Source organism: Hibiscus syriacus, unplaced genomic scaffold (genome assembly GCF_006381635.1).
Source record: "Hibiscus syriacus cultivar Baekdansim isolate YM2019G1 unplaced genomic scaffold, ASM638163v2 tig00112289_pilon, whole genome shotgun sequence".
NCBI classification, from domain to species: Eukaryota; Viridiplantae; Streptophyta; class Magnoliopsida; order Malvales; family Malvaceae; genus Hibiscus; species Hibiscus syriacus.
The window spans coordinates 1,891,904-1,904,821 of record NW_024063295.1 but is presented as its reverse complement, the minus strand read 5'-3'; the positions used below and the strand labels follow the sequence as shown (position 1 = coordinate 1,904,821).

At 31.4% G+C, this 12,918-nt stretch overlaps 1 protein-coding gene across 1 annotated transcript; it reads right to left on the bottom strand.

Moving 5' to 3' along the window:
• Positions 1–5,626: 5,626 nt before the first annotated feature.
• On the bottom strand, positions 5,627–7,131 carry LOC120177449 (probable E3 ubiquitin-protein ligase RHY1A). The gene is made up of 3 exons (XM_039183594.1): positions 6,856–7,131; positions 6,647–6,762; positions 5,627–5,909 (listed from the first exon to the last, which is right to left on the bottom strand). The coding sequence occupies exons 1-3, from the start codon at positions 7,021–7,023 to the stop codon at positions 5,642–5,644; spliced, it is 552 nt and encodes a 183-aa protein (XP_039039525.1). The 5' UTR covers positions 7,024–7,131; the 3' UTR covers positions 5,627–5,641.
• Between the last annotated feature and the right edge of the window lie 5,787 nt (positions 7,132–12,918).

Here is a 12,918-nt window from a genome sequence, read left to right as displayed (position 1 = left end):
ACAAGGAATCTTACCTTTGCCTTGGAGCTTTCGGGAGGAAGAAGAAGATGAAGAGAAAACGAGAGAAGAGATTTCTGGAAAAATATCTCATCCTTATCCATATATATATATATCATTATTTTATTCATCTCTTGGTTAAATGACCCTTTTGCCCTTTAATACCTTTTATAATTACTAGCATATTCAAGGTAATATTTTCAAATAAATCACTGAACTTTTCAACTATTCCACTTTAATCACCAAATTCTGAAATATTATAATTTGGTCACTAACCCGATATTAAGGATGTTACATTTCCAATTAAGAACAGCAGAAGGAAGCCTATTAATTAAATAACAAGTAGCCAAGACACACTCTCCCCAAAACTTAATAGGTACCCGAGACTGAAAATGAAGTGCACGAGCTACTTCTAACAAATGTTTATTCTTCCTCTCAGCTACCCCATTTTGCTGAGGAGTATAAACACAAGAGGACTGATGAACAATCCCAAAAGAAGATAAAAGAGAAGAACAATCTTTGCTGAAAAATTCAGACCCATTATCACTACGAATGATTTTAATAGAGGACTCAAATTCAGTAAAGACCAAAGAGAAAAACTTCCTTAAAGAGACAATAACATCTGACTTAAGTTTCAATAAATAGACCCATGTCATTCTTGTACAATCATCAACAATTGTCAGAAAAAACCTATGACCACTATGAGTAGAAACTCTATATGGGCCCCACAAATCCATATGAATCAGATGAAAAGGGAGACTAAACTGAGACTGACTAATTGGAAAAGGCAACCTAGCTTGTTTGGCTAAAGGACAAACTGAGCAAGAATGAATTACAAAGGAATCCAATTTACAATCACTAAATGACATATGATGCAATTTGAGAAAAGAAACATGACCCAATCGAGCATGCCAAATAGAGGTTTTATTATTAACAAAAGACATACAATGAGTTTGAACATTGAATGGTACCTTAGAAGCAATACTAAAAAAAAAAAAACCAAGAGACTGAAGAATATACAAGCCCCCTTGTTTCTTACCAATCCCCAACATCTTGCCATTGAAGAGATCCTGAAAGATACAAAAATTAGGATAAAACTGAACAACACAATGTAAGTCTGTTGTCAGCTTGGAAACAGATAACAAATTATGAGTAAATGAAGGAACATATAGTACATTTTTTAAACTGTGAGAAGAATCAAACCAATATGAACCAATATGTGTTATAGGAAGAGTTTTACCATTCGGAAGATGAACAAATCATGAGGTACATGCAACAAGATTACTCAAGCATTCAAAACTAGACAACATATGGTCAGTAGCTCCAGTGTCAAGAATCTAGGTAATCGAATTACTTTTAGAAACATGTAAATCACCATGAATCATACCTGCAAAGTTAGCAGCAGTAACATCACCAAAATCATGAAGATCCTTGTTGAGGAGCTCCAGCAGTCGATTATACTGGTCCGTGGTAAACATCGGAGCCAAAGAAGTAGGCAACGGGGAAGACTCAGAATGAGTATTATTCTGATCAGAGTTAGCCACCATAGCAGAAGAAGTCTTCTTTGCCTTTGTGAACTTGAACTCATGAGGGAAGCCATTGAGCCTATAACATTGCTCACGTTTATGGCCACGAATCTTACAAAAATCACAGACTCCGTTAAACCTTGCACGAGGAGGATTAGAAAAATTGGAGTACATCACCGTCGCATCAGAAAGTGGTGAAACGCCAGAAGACATATATCTTTGTGACTCCTCCTGAACCATCATTGAATATGCCCGATTAATAGAAGGGAGCGGATCCAGAAGAAGAATCAGGCTCCGAATCGCAGAATACGTTTCATTCAGTCCCATTAAAAACTGAAATAATCGTTGTTGAAGAACATGATTCAAGGCTTGCGAAAAATCGACACAGTTACACGAAGAGACAAAAAATAAGGCACTGTACTCATCCCAAAGTAACTTCAGACGCGAATAATAGGTGGAAACCGATGAATCACCTTGAGTAAAGAGAGCAACCTCTCGATGTAAAAAGAAGATTCGCGAGCCATCAACCTTGCTGAAACGCTCCTTCAAATCTTTCCAAACAAGTGCAGCAGTGGAAGTGAATACTAATCCCGCAGAGAGGTCAGCACTTACAGTGTTCAAAATCCACGAGAGAACGATTGCATTACACCGATTCCACTGCGATTGCAAAAAGTTCAGCAAAATCATCCCGAGCATAATCACCGTTGATGAACCCTAACTTGTTCTTTACTAGCAACGCGATTCGAATAGAGCGGCTCCAGAGATTGTAATTCTCAATTCCCGTCAACTGATGCGAAACCAGTACAGTCCCAGGCGTGTCCTATGAATGAAGGTAAAGAGGATGCGTGAAATCAATCGATTCCATAGAAACCGAGAGAAAAAATGAACCAGTGAAGAAAGAGGGAAAAAATTAGAAAGGTCGAGCCCCCATGAGACCTTTCGTCTGATACCATGTTAAAACACGTGTGAAAAATACCTCATTACTTCTTATTATTAACCATTTCAGTACTCTATATTTATATACAATTCGATTACATCAGCTAGCATACTAACTAACGTCTAACAAACTGCTAACTAATTAACAATTCTGCTAACTAATTTCTAACTTCTCAACACAAATCATCACCAACCCAAGAACTTCACCAGATAAAACATGCAAGCAAACTGAAAAATGGGCAGTTCAAAAAAAAAAAAACTCGAAATAGAAAGAAAAAAAAGGATTTCAAAAAGAAATGAAAAGAAGAGACCATACGAAAGAAAAAAAGAAAACAATAAAAATGGAAACTATACCTTTCGGTGGGAACCATCCTTGCTTCGCCGGAGTGAAAGTGGGCTTCCATAGCATCAAAGGTAGTTTCTTTTATTTATTGGTTTTGGTTCATGATAAAAATGTGAAGGGTGGAGTGAAATTTGGGTGCTAGGACGGTCTAGGGTTTGAAGAAAGGAAATTTAGGGAGTAAAAAGAGGTTAAACACTTTAATTGCCCCTACATTTTTGTGTTGTTTCGATTTCGTCCTTATATTGCAATATGTGTATTTATTTTGTTTCCTTTTTTCATAAATGGAATATGTAATATATATTTATTTTTTAAGTGATATTTTAAATATTTATAAATATATAATATTAAAACAAATATAGAATTTAGTACTTATATTTTAATAGAAACTTCGTTAGTTTTAATACTATAAAATTATAAGGTTTTTTTGTTAATTATTCGACTAACTTATGGAATACCTCAAAACACCTGAAGTTCCCTTTCGAGGGTTATTCAATAAAGTAATATCAATATTAGTATTGCTTATTATTATTTACATTATATTAAATTAATTATATATATTTATTCATTTTAAATAAAGACATATTTTTTTACATTTTCATATTTGTTTTATAACAATGAAATTATTTTAATAAATAAATATTTGTTGTGTATTTTATTTGTTTTAGTATTTTATTTGTTTATTTACTTGTCACATCGTATAAATATCTCATCCATTTTTATATGTCATTTATCCAGTTGCATTCATATGTCATATATTCATATTCTGTTCTCAAAAAATTATCAAAGACAATATTATTTTGCGTCGTATATTAACGAAATTATGTCCAATATAATTGAATTTCAATTTTTTGTTAATTCACGTAGTGAGAGGACATAATTCTTAAATGAAGCCGAGTTGATTAAATCATTTATCGAGTCGATTATTTTTTAATAAATTCACTCATTTAAAAAAACTTATCGAAATAAAAGAATCACAACTCAAATTCGAGTTCAAATATGTAGAATTCCATCATTTTAGACAACATATAATCGACGGCACCAATTATGGGCGTTGTGGGGGTGCTCACCTTTCCTCACGCGTAATTACCTCCCGAATCATTAAAACGAATTTACGATAATTTTTGTTAATTCACGTAGTGAGAGGACATAATTCTTAAATGAAGCCGAGTTGATTAAATCATTTATCGAGTCGATTATTTTTTAATAAATTCACTCATTTAAAAAAACTTATCGAAATAAAAGAATCACAACTCAAATTTCGAGTTCAAATATGTAGAATTCCATCATTTTAGACAACATATAATCGACGGCACCAATTATGGGCGTTGTGGGGTGCTCACCTTTCCTCACGCGTAATTACCTCCCGAATCATTAAAACGAATTTACGATAACATGCAGATCAATTTTTGTCTTAAAAATAATTTTTCTTAAAGTTGTTTTAAAATACGTTTTTAGGTATTTGACCTTTTAACCCAAAGGCTGATGGTGATTCCAAATTTCAAATTAAATAAAAATTCATATTTTCTAAAATAAAGTCATAATTATTTTAAAAATAATTTATTTATAAAAAATGGTTATGACAGTACCCATATTCAAAATTTAACGTTAAGTTTTGATTTTTTTTTTAAAGTTTAGGTACTAAAATGGACCAAAATCATCAGTTTAGGTACTAAACACATTAAGTTTTAATAGTGGGTACTAAAATAAAACCAAAACTAAACGTTAGGTATGATTTTGAAAATATTAAAATTTTAGTACTAAAACAGAACAAAACTAATAGTTTAAGTACTAAATGTATAATTTACCCAATAAAATATCAATTCAGAACTATTATATTATATAAATTTACCATCATGATAATGATGATAATGATTTTAGACCACACCTATATAATATATATAATTGAAATTGAATAACATACCATATATCTTAAATCAATTTTATATTATTTAAATTAATCGTGTTAGATTAATCAGCACGAAATGTAAGAATTGGGAGAAAAAAAATTGAAAAGTATTCGTCCCACTAAACGAAACGACATTAGTAGGAGGGTGGGCCAATTGAATGAATCCGATTGATGTAAAATAAATGAAACTTTACGACGAAGAAATTCATATTGTTTTGCTGGAATTTACCCAACACAATGCCGACTTCTATCTTAAATATTAAATAAAATATTAAGGCACAATAGAAAAGGATCAATTAATAAAAATGTCATATTTTTTAGTCCGTATTGATATTATGTGAAAAATATGAGCAGGTTAAAATAAAGTGTAAAGTTAGAGACTTAAATTTGTTTCTCTGACAAGTTTATTAATTGCGAGGTCATCTCCCGCTAAAAAAATAAATTAGAAATAAATTTATTATTTTTTTTATAAAATCGAAATATCATTTTATAATCTTTCATATCTTAGATTATAATAAAATTCTAATTTTTTATGTATATTAGTTTTTATCTAACTTTATTTCTTTTAAATTTTTTGAATAATCAGATGATTATAAAATATTATATATTCATAATATTTTTAAACTATTAACAACACACCTACATTAAAAACACGAATATTCAAACTCAAGATATCCTAAAAAAACAAAACTACTTTAAATATATAACTTTTTAATTATATTGAAAGTAAAGAAACATATTGGCATATTGGTACCATTTGAAATAATGAAGCTACAAGTCTATAACTAGAATCTAGAAGAGTTAATGAAGGCTGCCGATTGGAGCACACATATATCTAATTTCATGCAATGGTATTCATTACATAGTGCATCTTAGGCATAACACTTCCTATTTCAATAAAAATGTACCAAAACCAGTAAACTTGGTAGGAAGCTAAGGTAGTATCCCCATTCTACAACAAGGGCAGTAAGCATTATTTTGTAGCCATGGGACCAAGCACCTCGAGTGAAACCGATGTGCGCACGGCGGATGAACCAGGCTCTCGCCGGCTTTGAACCTTTCCAAGCAGATCGCACACTCGTCTTGCTCCATCGCCTTCCAACTCAGTTTACCCCAGCTGAACCTCTTCTTTGCTCCATACACTTCACTCTGCAATTCCCCTTCAACCACCACACACTTGGTACTCTCCTTGCTGTTGTGCCTGATATGATTGGTTTCATGTACCCAAAACAGGGTCAATAATAGCTTTCAATACTATAAATAAACATTTTTCATTGACATAATACTGAAGAGACATGATATCAAAATTAATATTCTACGCTTTTCAAATCTTTATCATTTTAGTCTTTATTATTTTTTATAAATATTTTAATTTTAATATTTAATTTTAGGATAAAAAATACATATTTAATTGAATAGTCATTTTAAACATTTTTTCTAGAGTATTTTGACTCTTAATATTTAATTTTAGGATAAAAGACCCTTATTTTGAAGGGTAACTATACATTTAACTAATAATTTCTATCTACGAAAGGGTGTTTTAAAATAAAAATATTATGAGTCAGAATATTCTAAAACAAGAATAACAACCAAAATAATTATTTTAATAAACAATAAGGGTTGATTTTGATATTATGTTTATTAAAAAGTACTCTTAATGGTTAACTACATAAGATATTTAATCTTTATTTTTAATTTTAGTGTATTTTGGTCATAATAAAAAATTAAAGTTTAATTAATTTGTTATTATTAGTTTTAATATTTTATTTTAAGATAAAAAACCATCTGTTTTGTAGAGTTACTTGTTTGTAAAATAATTGTTAAATAATTATTTCAATCATAAAAATAGTTTTTATTGGAAAATAAAATATTAAAAGAATACGAATAAAAATAACTATTTAATCATGTGGTTTTTTCATCTTTCTCAATTTAGTATACCTTTTAGGTTCTGATTTTCTCTGTGATCTCAGCCTTCCATCTAATCTTTCCCTTGCTTCTCTTGCCACTCCTCCAAGCTTATCATCTTGATAAGTCTGACTTGATATGCTCCTTTGCTTTAATTTTCCCCCCAGAAAATGAACCCCAAGTTACTCCCAATCATAATCAACAGACAAAAAAGATATATAATACTATAAGAAATGCCATACCTGTGAGGAAACTGAGGTATGGTGAGTTTCATGGTTGCTTGTATACAAACAAAAGGAAGACCTCCTCGTTAAGCCAATAACCGCCGCACTCGGCGAATCAGATAAGCCTCCGCTCTGATGGAACCGTCTTCTTCTCGCACATTCAACACCAGGAAGCATGCCGGCCATTGATTCAAACCTACCAAAAATCTATGAACAAAAAAACTCTTGACAGGGACAACTATAGAGGAAACAAAGCGATGATTATAGAGAGGAGAGAAGGCCAAACATGGGGTTTTAGGATTGGGAAGTGGTTGGTTTTGGCTCTATGAAAACAAAATGGGAAATGAACGGTTCGGCCTATAACTTAAGGGGGATTTTAGTAAAGATGGGTCCATGCCATTGATTGGTGAAAGAAACACAATGGGTGTCAATCATTTTCTGGATTCTCACCCACTGAAGAAGAAGAAGAAGAAGGAGATGATGATGATGATGATGATGATGATGATGATGATGATGATGATGATGCCAAGGTTACTGTGATAAGAGACTTATTATATGACATGAAAGTAAAAGAAGGAAAGGTGGGGGAGGTAGAAAAAGGGAATTGAGAAGCGACAAACAAGGGTTCATGATAACTTGGCCCTCTACCGCCAGCCAACCAGAATTCGCATTTGTGCTCAAGGTTGAGCCACGTGACTAACCATTACTTCTTTCTTTGCTAAGCTCAATTCAATTCAATTCAAATTTAATTAGTTAATATAATAAGATAAGGTATTTAATTTTTTAAATAAGATCAAATTTTGAATCTTAATATTGTAAATAGATAACATTAGGTTAACAAGGTCAGAAGTTCGAATTTTAACATTGTAAATAGATAAAATTAGATTGAGATGGTCATTCTCATAATGAACATTTACGGTACTTGATCTAAATTGGTCAATCAAGATTGAAAATAGTGATTACACTAGAAATAATCAAATAAAAAATTTAAAATAATCAAATGCTAGGATTTAGATAATATGTAACTTTCATTTCGTTTTAATTAAGATTTAGTCACTTTCGTTTCGCTTTAATTAAGATGTGGTCACTGAAGATTAACGATCGTTAAATCTTTAACGATCGTTAAATATTTAACGGTTTGCTAACGTGACACGATAAATATATAAAATTAAAATTATATTATTTCCACGTAGATAATACGTGAATTAAGTTTTTGATCACTTTTCTTTCATATTTGTACACTTTTGTTCACCAAATTAAAAAAACATAAGTTTTGGTCAATTATGATATTGTTTTGGTCACTTATGTTATCATTTTATTAAGTTTTGGTCACTTGTACGTTGAATATCGTTAGTTTGATGACGTGATCCATTAGTAAAAGAGCATAATTTTATTTTAACCCCTAAACTTTTGACAAAATACTAATTATAGGTCTTTTTGTAAATTTAAAGTAGTTTAGGGACAACATTTCAATTTACCAACTTTTGATATTTTTCTCCCCAACCCCCAATATTGCTCATATTCTCCTTTCTTTTTCTTTAGACATTTTTGCTCCATTGTAATAGCCTCATGTTTTCTAATTATTAGTTGTAATTATTTGAAGTCAAATTAGATGGGTTTTCAGTTGTAAGAAAGATATAAAAAGTAACAAAGATTGTGAAAAATTCTGAGAATTCACTATTAAAACGCTAAGAGATTCACCACCACGGAAACGCCACCACCTCGAGCCGAGAAAAATAGAGCTTTTTTAATAATAGCGTTATTAAAAACACACTACCAGGTTTCTATCTCCGACACGTTGTTGACCAACGAACTCCCCATGATGAGAAAGATAATTGAGAATGTTAGTCACATCTGAACGTAATTAACCTCCACGACATTTATGAAGGTAAAATCAATGTTCACTTATTACTGGAGCTCTGCTCTAACGGGGAGTTGTTCGATCAGGTCGTCGTAGGAATGAGGTACTCAGAGGTCGGTGCGATGGTTGTGATGTGAAAGATCGTGCATGCCACAGGAGTTAACGATGATTCACAGGGATCTAGAATCGAAAAATTGCTTGTTCTTAAGAAAACAAGATTTGAAATTGAAGATAATGGATTTTGGATTGAGTTTAGTGGATGAATTTACAGATCCATTTATCGGGTTGTTTAGATCCATTAATTATGTTTCACCAGAGGCTTTTTCTCAAGGGAAAATCACCACAAAGAGTAATATCCGATTATCGGGTTATTTTGATCCATTAATTTTGTTCCTTATTGGATTTGACTTTCTTCAATCAAAATCTTCGAAAATTGAATTTTAGTTTGTGTAACTGAGATTACCTAGCTTCATTTTATCTCTAATCTCTACCCTTTCATTCTTCTTTGAACTTATATTATTATTTGTTACCGAAAGTTAGAAATCTTCCATTAATCTTGAATTACAGCATAAGTGCTTGAAAGAAGGAAAATGAAGCAATGATGCAGAGATATCTAAAGAAGGAGCAGGGAGAAGATGGAGAATAATGGGATTAGGAAGAAAACATATTAAAAATGGATAAATTGAAATATTGTCAAACTATTTTAAATTTACAAAAAAGACCCATAATCAATATATCGTCTAAAGTGTACGAGTTAAAATAAAAATTAAAATATTTTACTAACGGGCCACATCATCAAACTAACGACATTCAATGTCCAAGTGACCAAAACTTAATAAAATGATCACGTAAGTGACAAAAACTTAATAAAACGATCACGTAAGTGATTAAAACTTATGTTTTTAAATTTAGTGAGAAAAAATGTAAAAATATGAAAGAAAAGTGACCAAAACTTAATCCATGTATTATCTAAATAGAAATGATGTAATTTTAATTTTATATATTTACCATTGTAAGAATCCAAAGGTAGAAACTTGATTATCCAACAAGTTTAGGCCAAAATTTTCAAGGTAAGAATGATAATCTCATTTAAAGCTTTATTTTGAGCCCTTAATATTAAGGATTGCTCCTAATTTGTTTCTAGGGGTTAGAAGTATTATTTCTACTCCTTTCAACTCCTTAAACGAGTTAGTAATTCATTTCAATACTTTTGATCAGTAAGGGAAGTTTGGGAAAGCTTTAAAAGTAAAAATAAGGAGAAACTTGATTCTGGGTGACCTTGAGGTGTTTCCTAGCAACTAGAGTCAAGGTAACACACTTCTAACTCACCTCTACCACTTGTAGATCGTTAGATATGATTTGCTTATGTGTATGTTTACATGTATATATTTTGGTTTATTGGTGATTCATGAGGTAAATGAGGTATTTTATATTTATTATACTTTTGTGATCACCTTAAATTCTCATAAGCTATAAATAACATTTGAGGACCTTACGAGGGATTTGAGTATGAGTGAGATGACTTTTTTATGAGAAAAATAAAGTTTCTAGGTTTGGGTTATCGATACTGAATAAACAATACCAACACCATTCATTTGGAAAACCAAAGTTAAGAGATTTTGGTCAATAGTATCGACACTCTATTCATAAGGTATTGATATTGTTATTTGGGCATTGATACCATCAATGAAGTTACAGATTTCAATAACCAATTTTGGTATCGATACCTAGATGTATCAGTACCCTAATAGGGTAGTATTGATACTCCCTTAAGAGTATCGATACTCTAAGGTCACTTCAGATTCCATTAGTAAATTTTAGTATTAGCACCAAGGGTGGGTATTTATATTAGAGGGTCGATATCAACACTGAAAATTTCAGTATTTGTACTATCATGGGCAGGAAGCCTAATTTTTGGTTAAGAGCTTAGAAAAGGGGTTTAGAACCATCAAAATAACTCTAATAATCTTGAAAGTGAAAGCCTTTAATAATTGTGTGATAAGAATAAGAACATTATGAAGAAGTAATGCATAAGACTTATGTCTTTGTTTGATACTCAAGAAACGACGAGGACACTCGAGTTACTCGAATGTTTGACAATCATATAATAAATGCGTTTGTAAAATATCTAGATATATTCTCAATAATTCTAAGGCACTTTAGTATCACTGCAAATGCACTTTCGTATCAGTGTTGAGCCACTTTAGTACTAGTGCTAAGGCACTTTAGTTATCCGATGGCAATGCCACAATACTTGTACTTCGAATGTAAATGATGCTTTGTTATGATCTATGCTTGGTGCATTTCATTGCCTAAAACTATACTTGTTACCATACACATTTAATGGATACATGCAGTATAATAGAGTTATATGTGTGACACTGAGCTTGTAGCTCAACGTTAGAAATTTGTTTTTATTCGTAGGTTCTTAGGTGCCATATTATAGAGCTTATCATCATGTCTCAAATTCCAGATTCGGTTGAGCTACAAGAGTGCATCTTAGTTATTTTAGAGTATATGTATTCATAGAACTTGTGTATAATTGAGTCGTAACCCCTTTTCTAAACTTTAATATTATATTTTGAGATGTTTTAAAACTCTCCAAAAGAGTTATCTTTTAGGAACCTTTTACCTAGTTTAAGTTTGATTTCTATCATCGTTAGGAGCATATTAGGATCATATGTATACATTTTTTTGCATTATTTGCATAATGGGAATTAGTTGAGGTGCTTTGGGATAGATTTTGTTTTATCGTAAAAAATGATCCACTGATACTGTAGCATTTCTTGAAGTTGCAAATAATTTTGTATAGAGGCTACATCAATCGATGACTCATCATCCAGAAAGGGGAACCTTCTGGAATGGACAACTAAAATGAAGTAGCAGTCAGTTAAAAAATCACTTGAACCATGAAGGGAACTCATTGGTTGAAGGAAAAAAATACTTAGCCTATAAATTGGAGAGCTCTTTGCATAATTTTATATCATATTTATGACCTCAATTATTTTTTCTCTATTACTTTTGATCAGCCATGATAACTTAAGTCCTTCGTCAAGGAACGCAACAGCAGCCTGGGAGCTTGTCGATTAGCATCGACAACCAAGAAGATTTATTTTCTATTCTTACTTTTTCGTTAGATATAGGGAAGTAGAAAGTACATTTGAATGTTAATTAATTTCTTTGGATGATATTTTGGGTTATGAGCTTAGCCGTTTGTGGATGTTTTTATTACGTTTTATGTTTTGACTTTATGCTATTTGCTGATGCACTTTTAAAGATAGTTGTAAAAATATAACTATCTTCATGGATGTTTATTGATGATGTTTAGAGATGAAAATCATTAATAGATGTAATACTTTTGTTCAACTTTGGTTTGCTGAGAAGCAAGTTCGCATGTAAGACATATGTTGTCCAATATCTAGCATTGTTAATAATTTAATTGATAGAGTCAATGAGAGTGGATTTATGTTTATTAGATATTATTAATCATTGTTATATGTATAACGTTTATTTCATGACATACTCATAGTAGAAGCTTCCAAATATCTTCCTAATCCATTCAATCATTGACCTTTTGCTCTCACTGATGTTGCAACATTACCTGGTATTTCTAAATTTGAATTTTACCTTTAGTCATTAGCTTGTTTTTTATTCTTCCAACTTAAATATATTTTTATAACTCTTTTTTAGCATAATCTTTTGTGGGTTCGACACTCGAAACTTCTTAGCTTCTATTTTATTATTTGGTTTACGACACGTGCACTTGCGTTGAATGCAATAACAATTTTCTAGCATAATGTTATTTCAGGAGATCTTTTTTTTAAAACTTAACATTTACATTTTTATCTATTGATGGATATTTTTGTTTTAGAGTAATGTTTAAAACAATTATAGCCACTTTGGTGGTTCTGTGTAACATTCAAATCCTCTAGATTTCGGGACAGATCAGATTTAGGTGTTGCATTTAGTGATATCAGAGTGTTAGGTTTAGTTGTTCATAGGACCCGCGAGTTCAAGTCAATAAGTGTCATTGAAGTATATGTGTCTAGAGTGTCAACATTACTTAAACATTAGGCATGTTAATAATGACCCTTTTTCTTTCTTTGAATTCCATATGATATAACTGACGATCTTGCATATAGTAAGAAGGGTCACAACGAGAGTCATTCCTCACTCATCAAATTAAAGATATTGGCGACAAGTTTGTTATGGACTCTGAA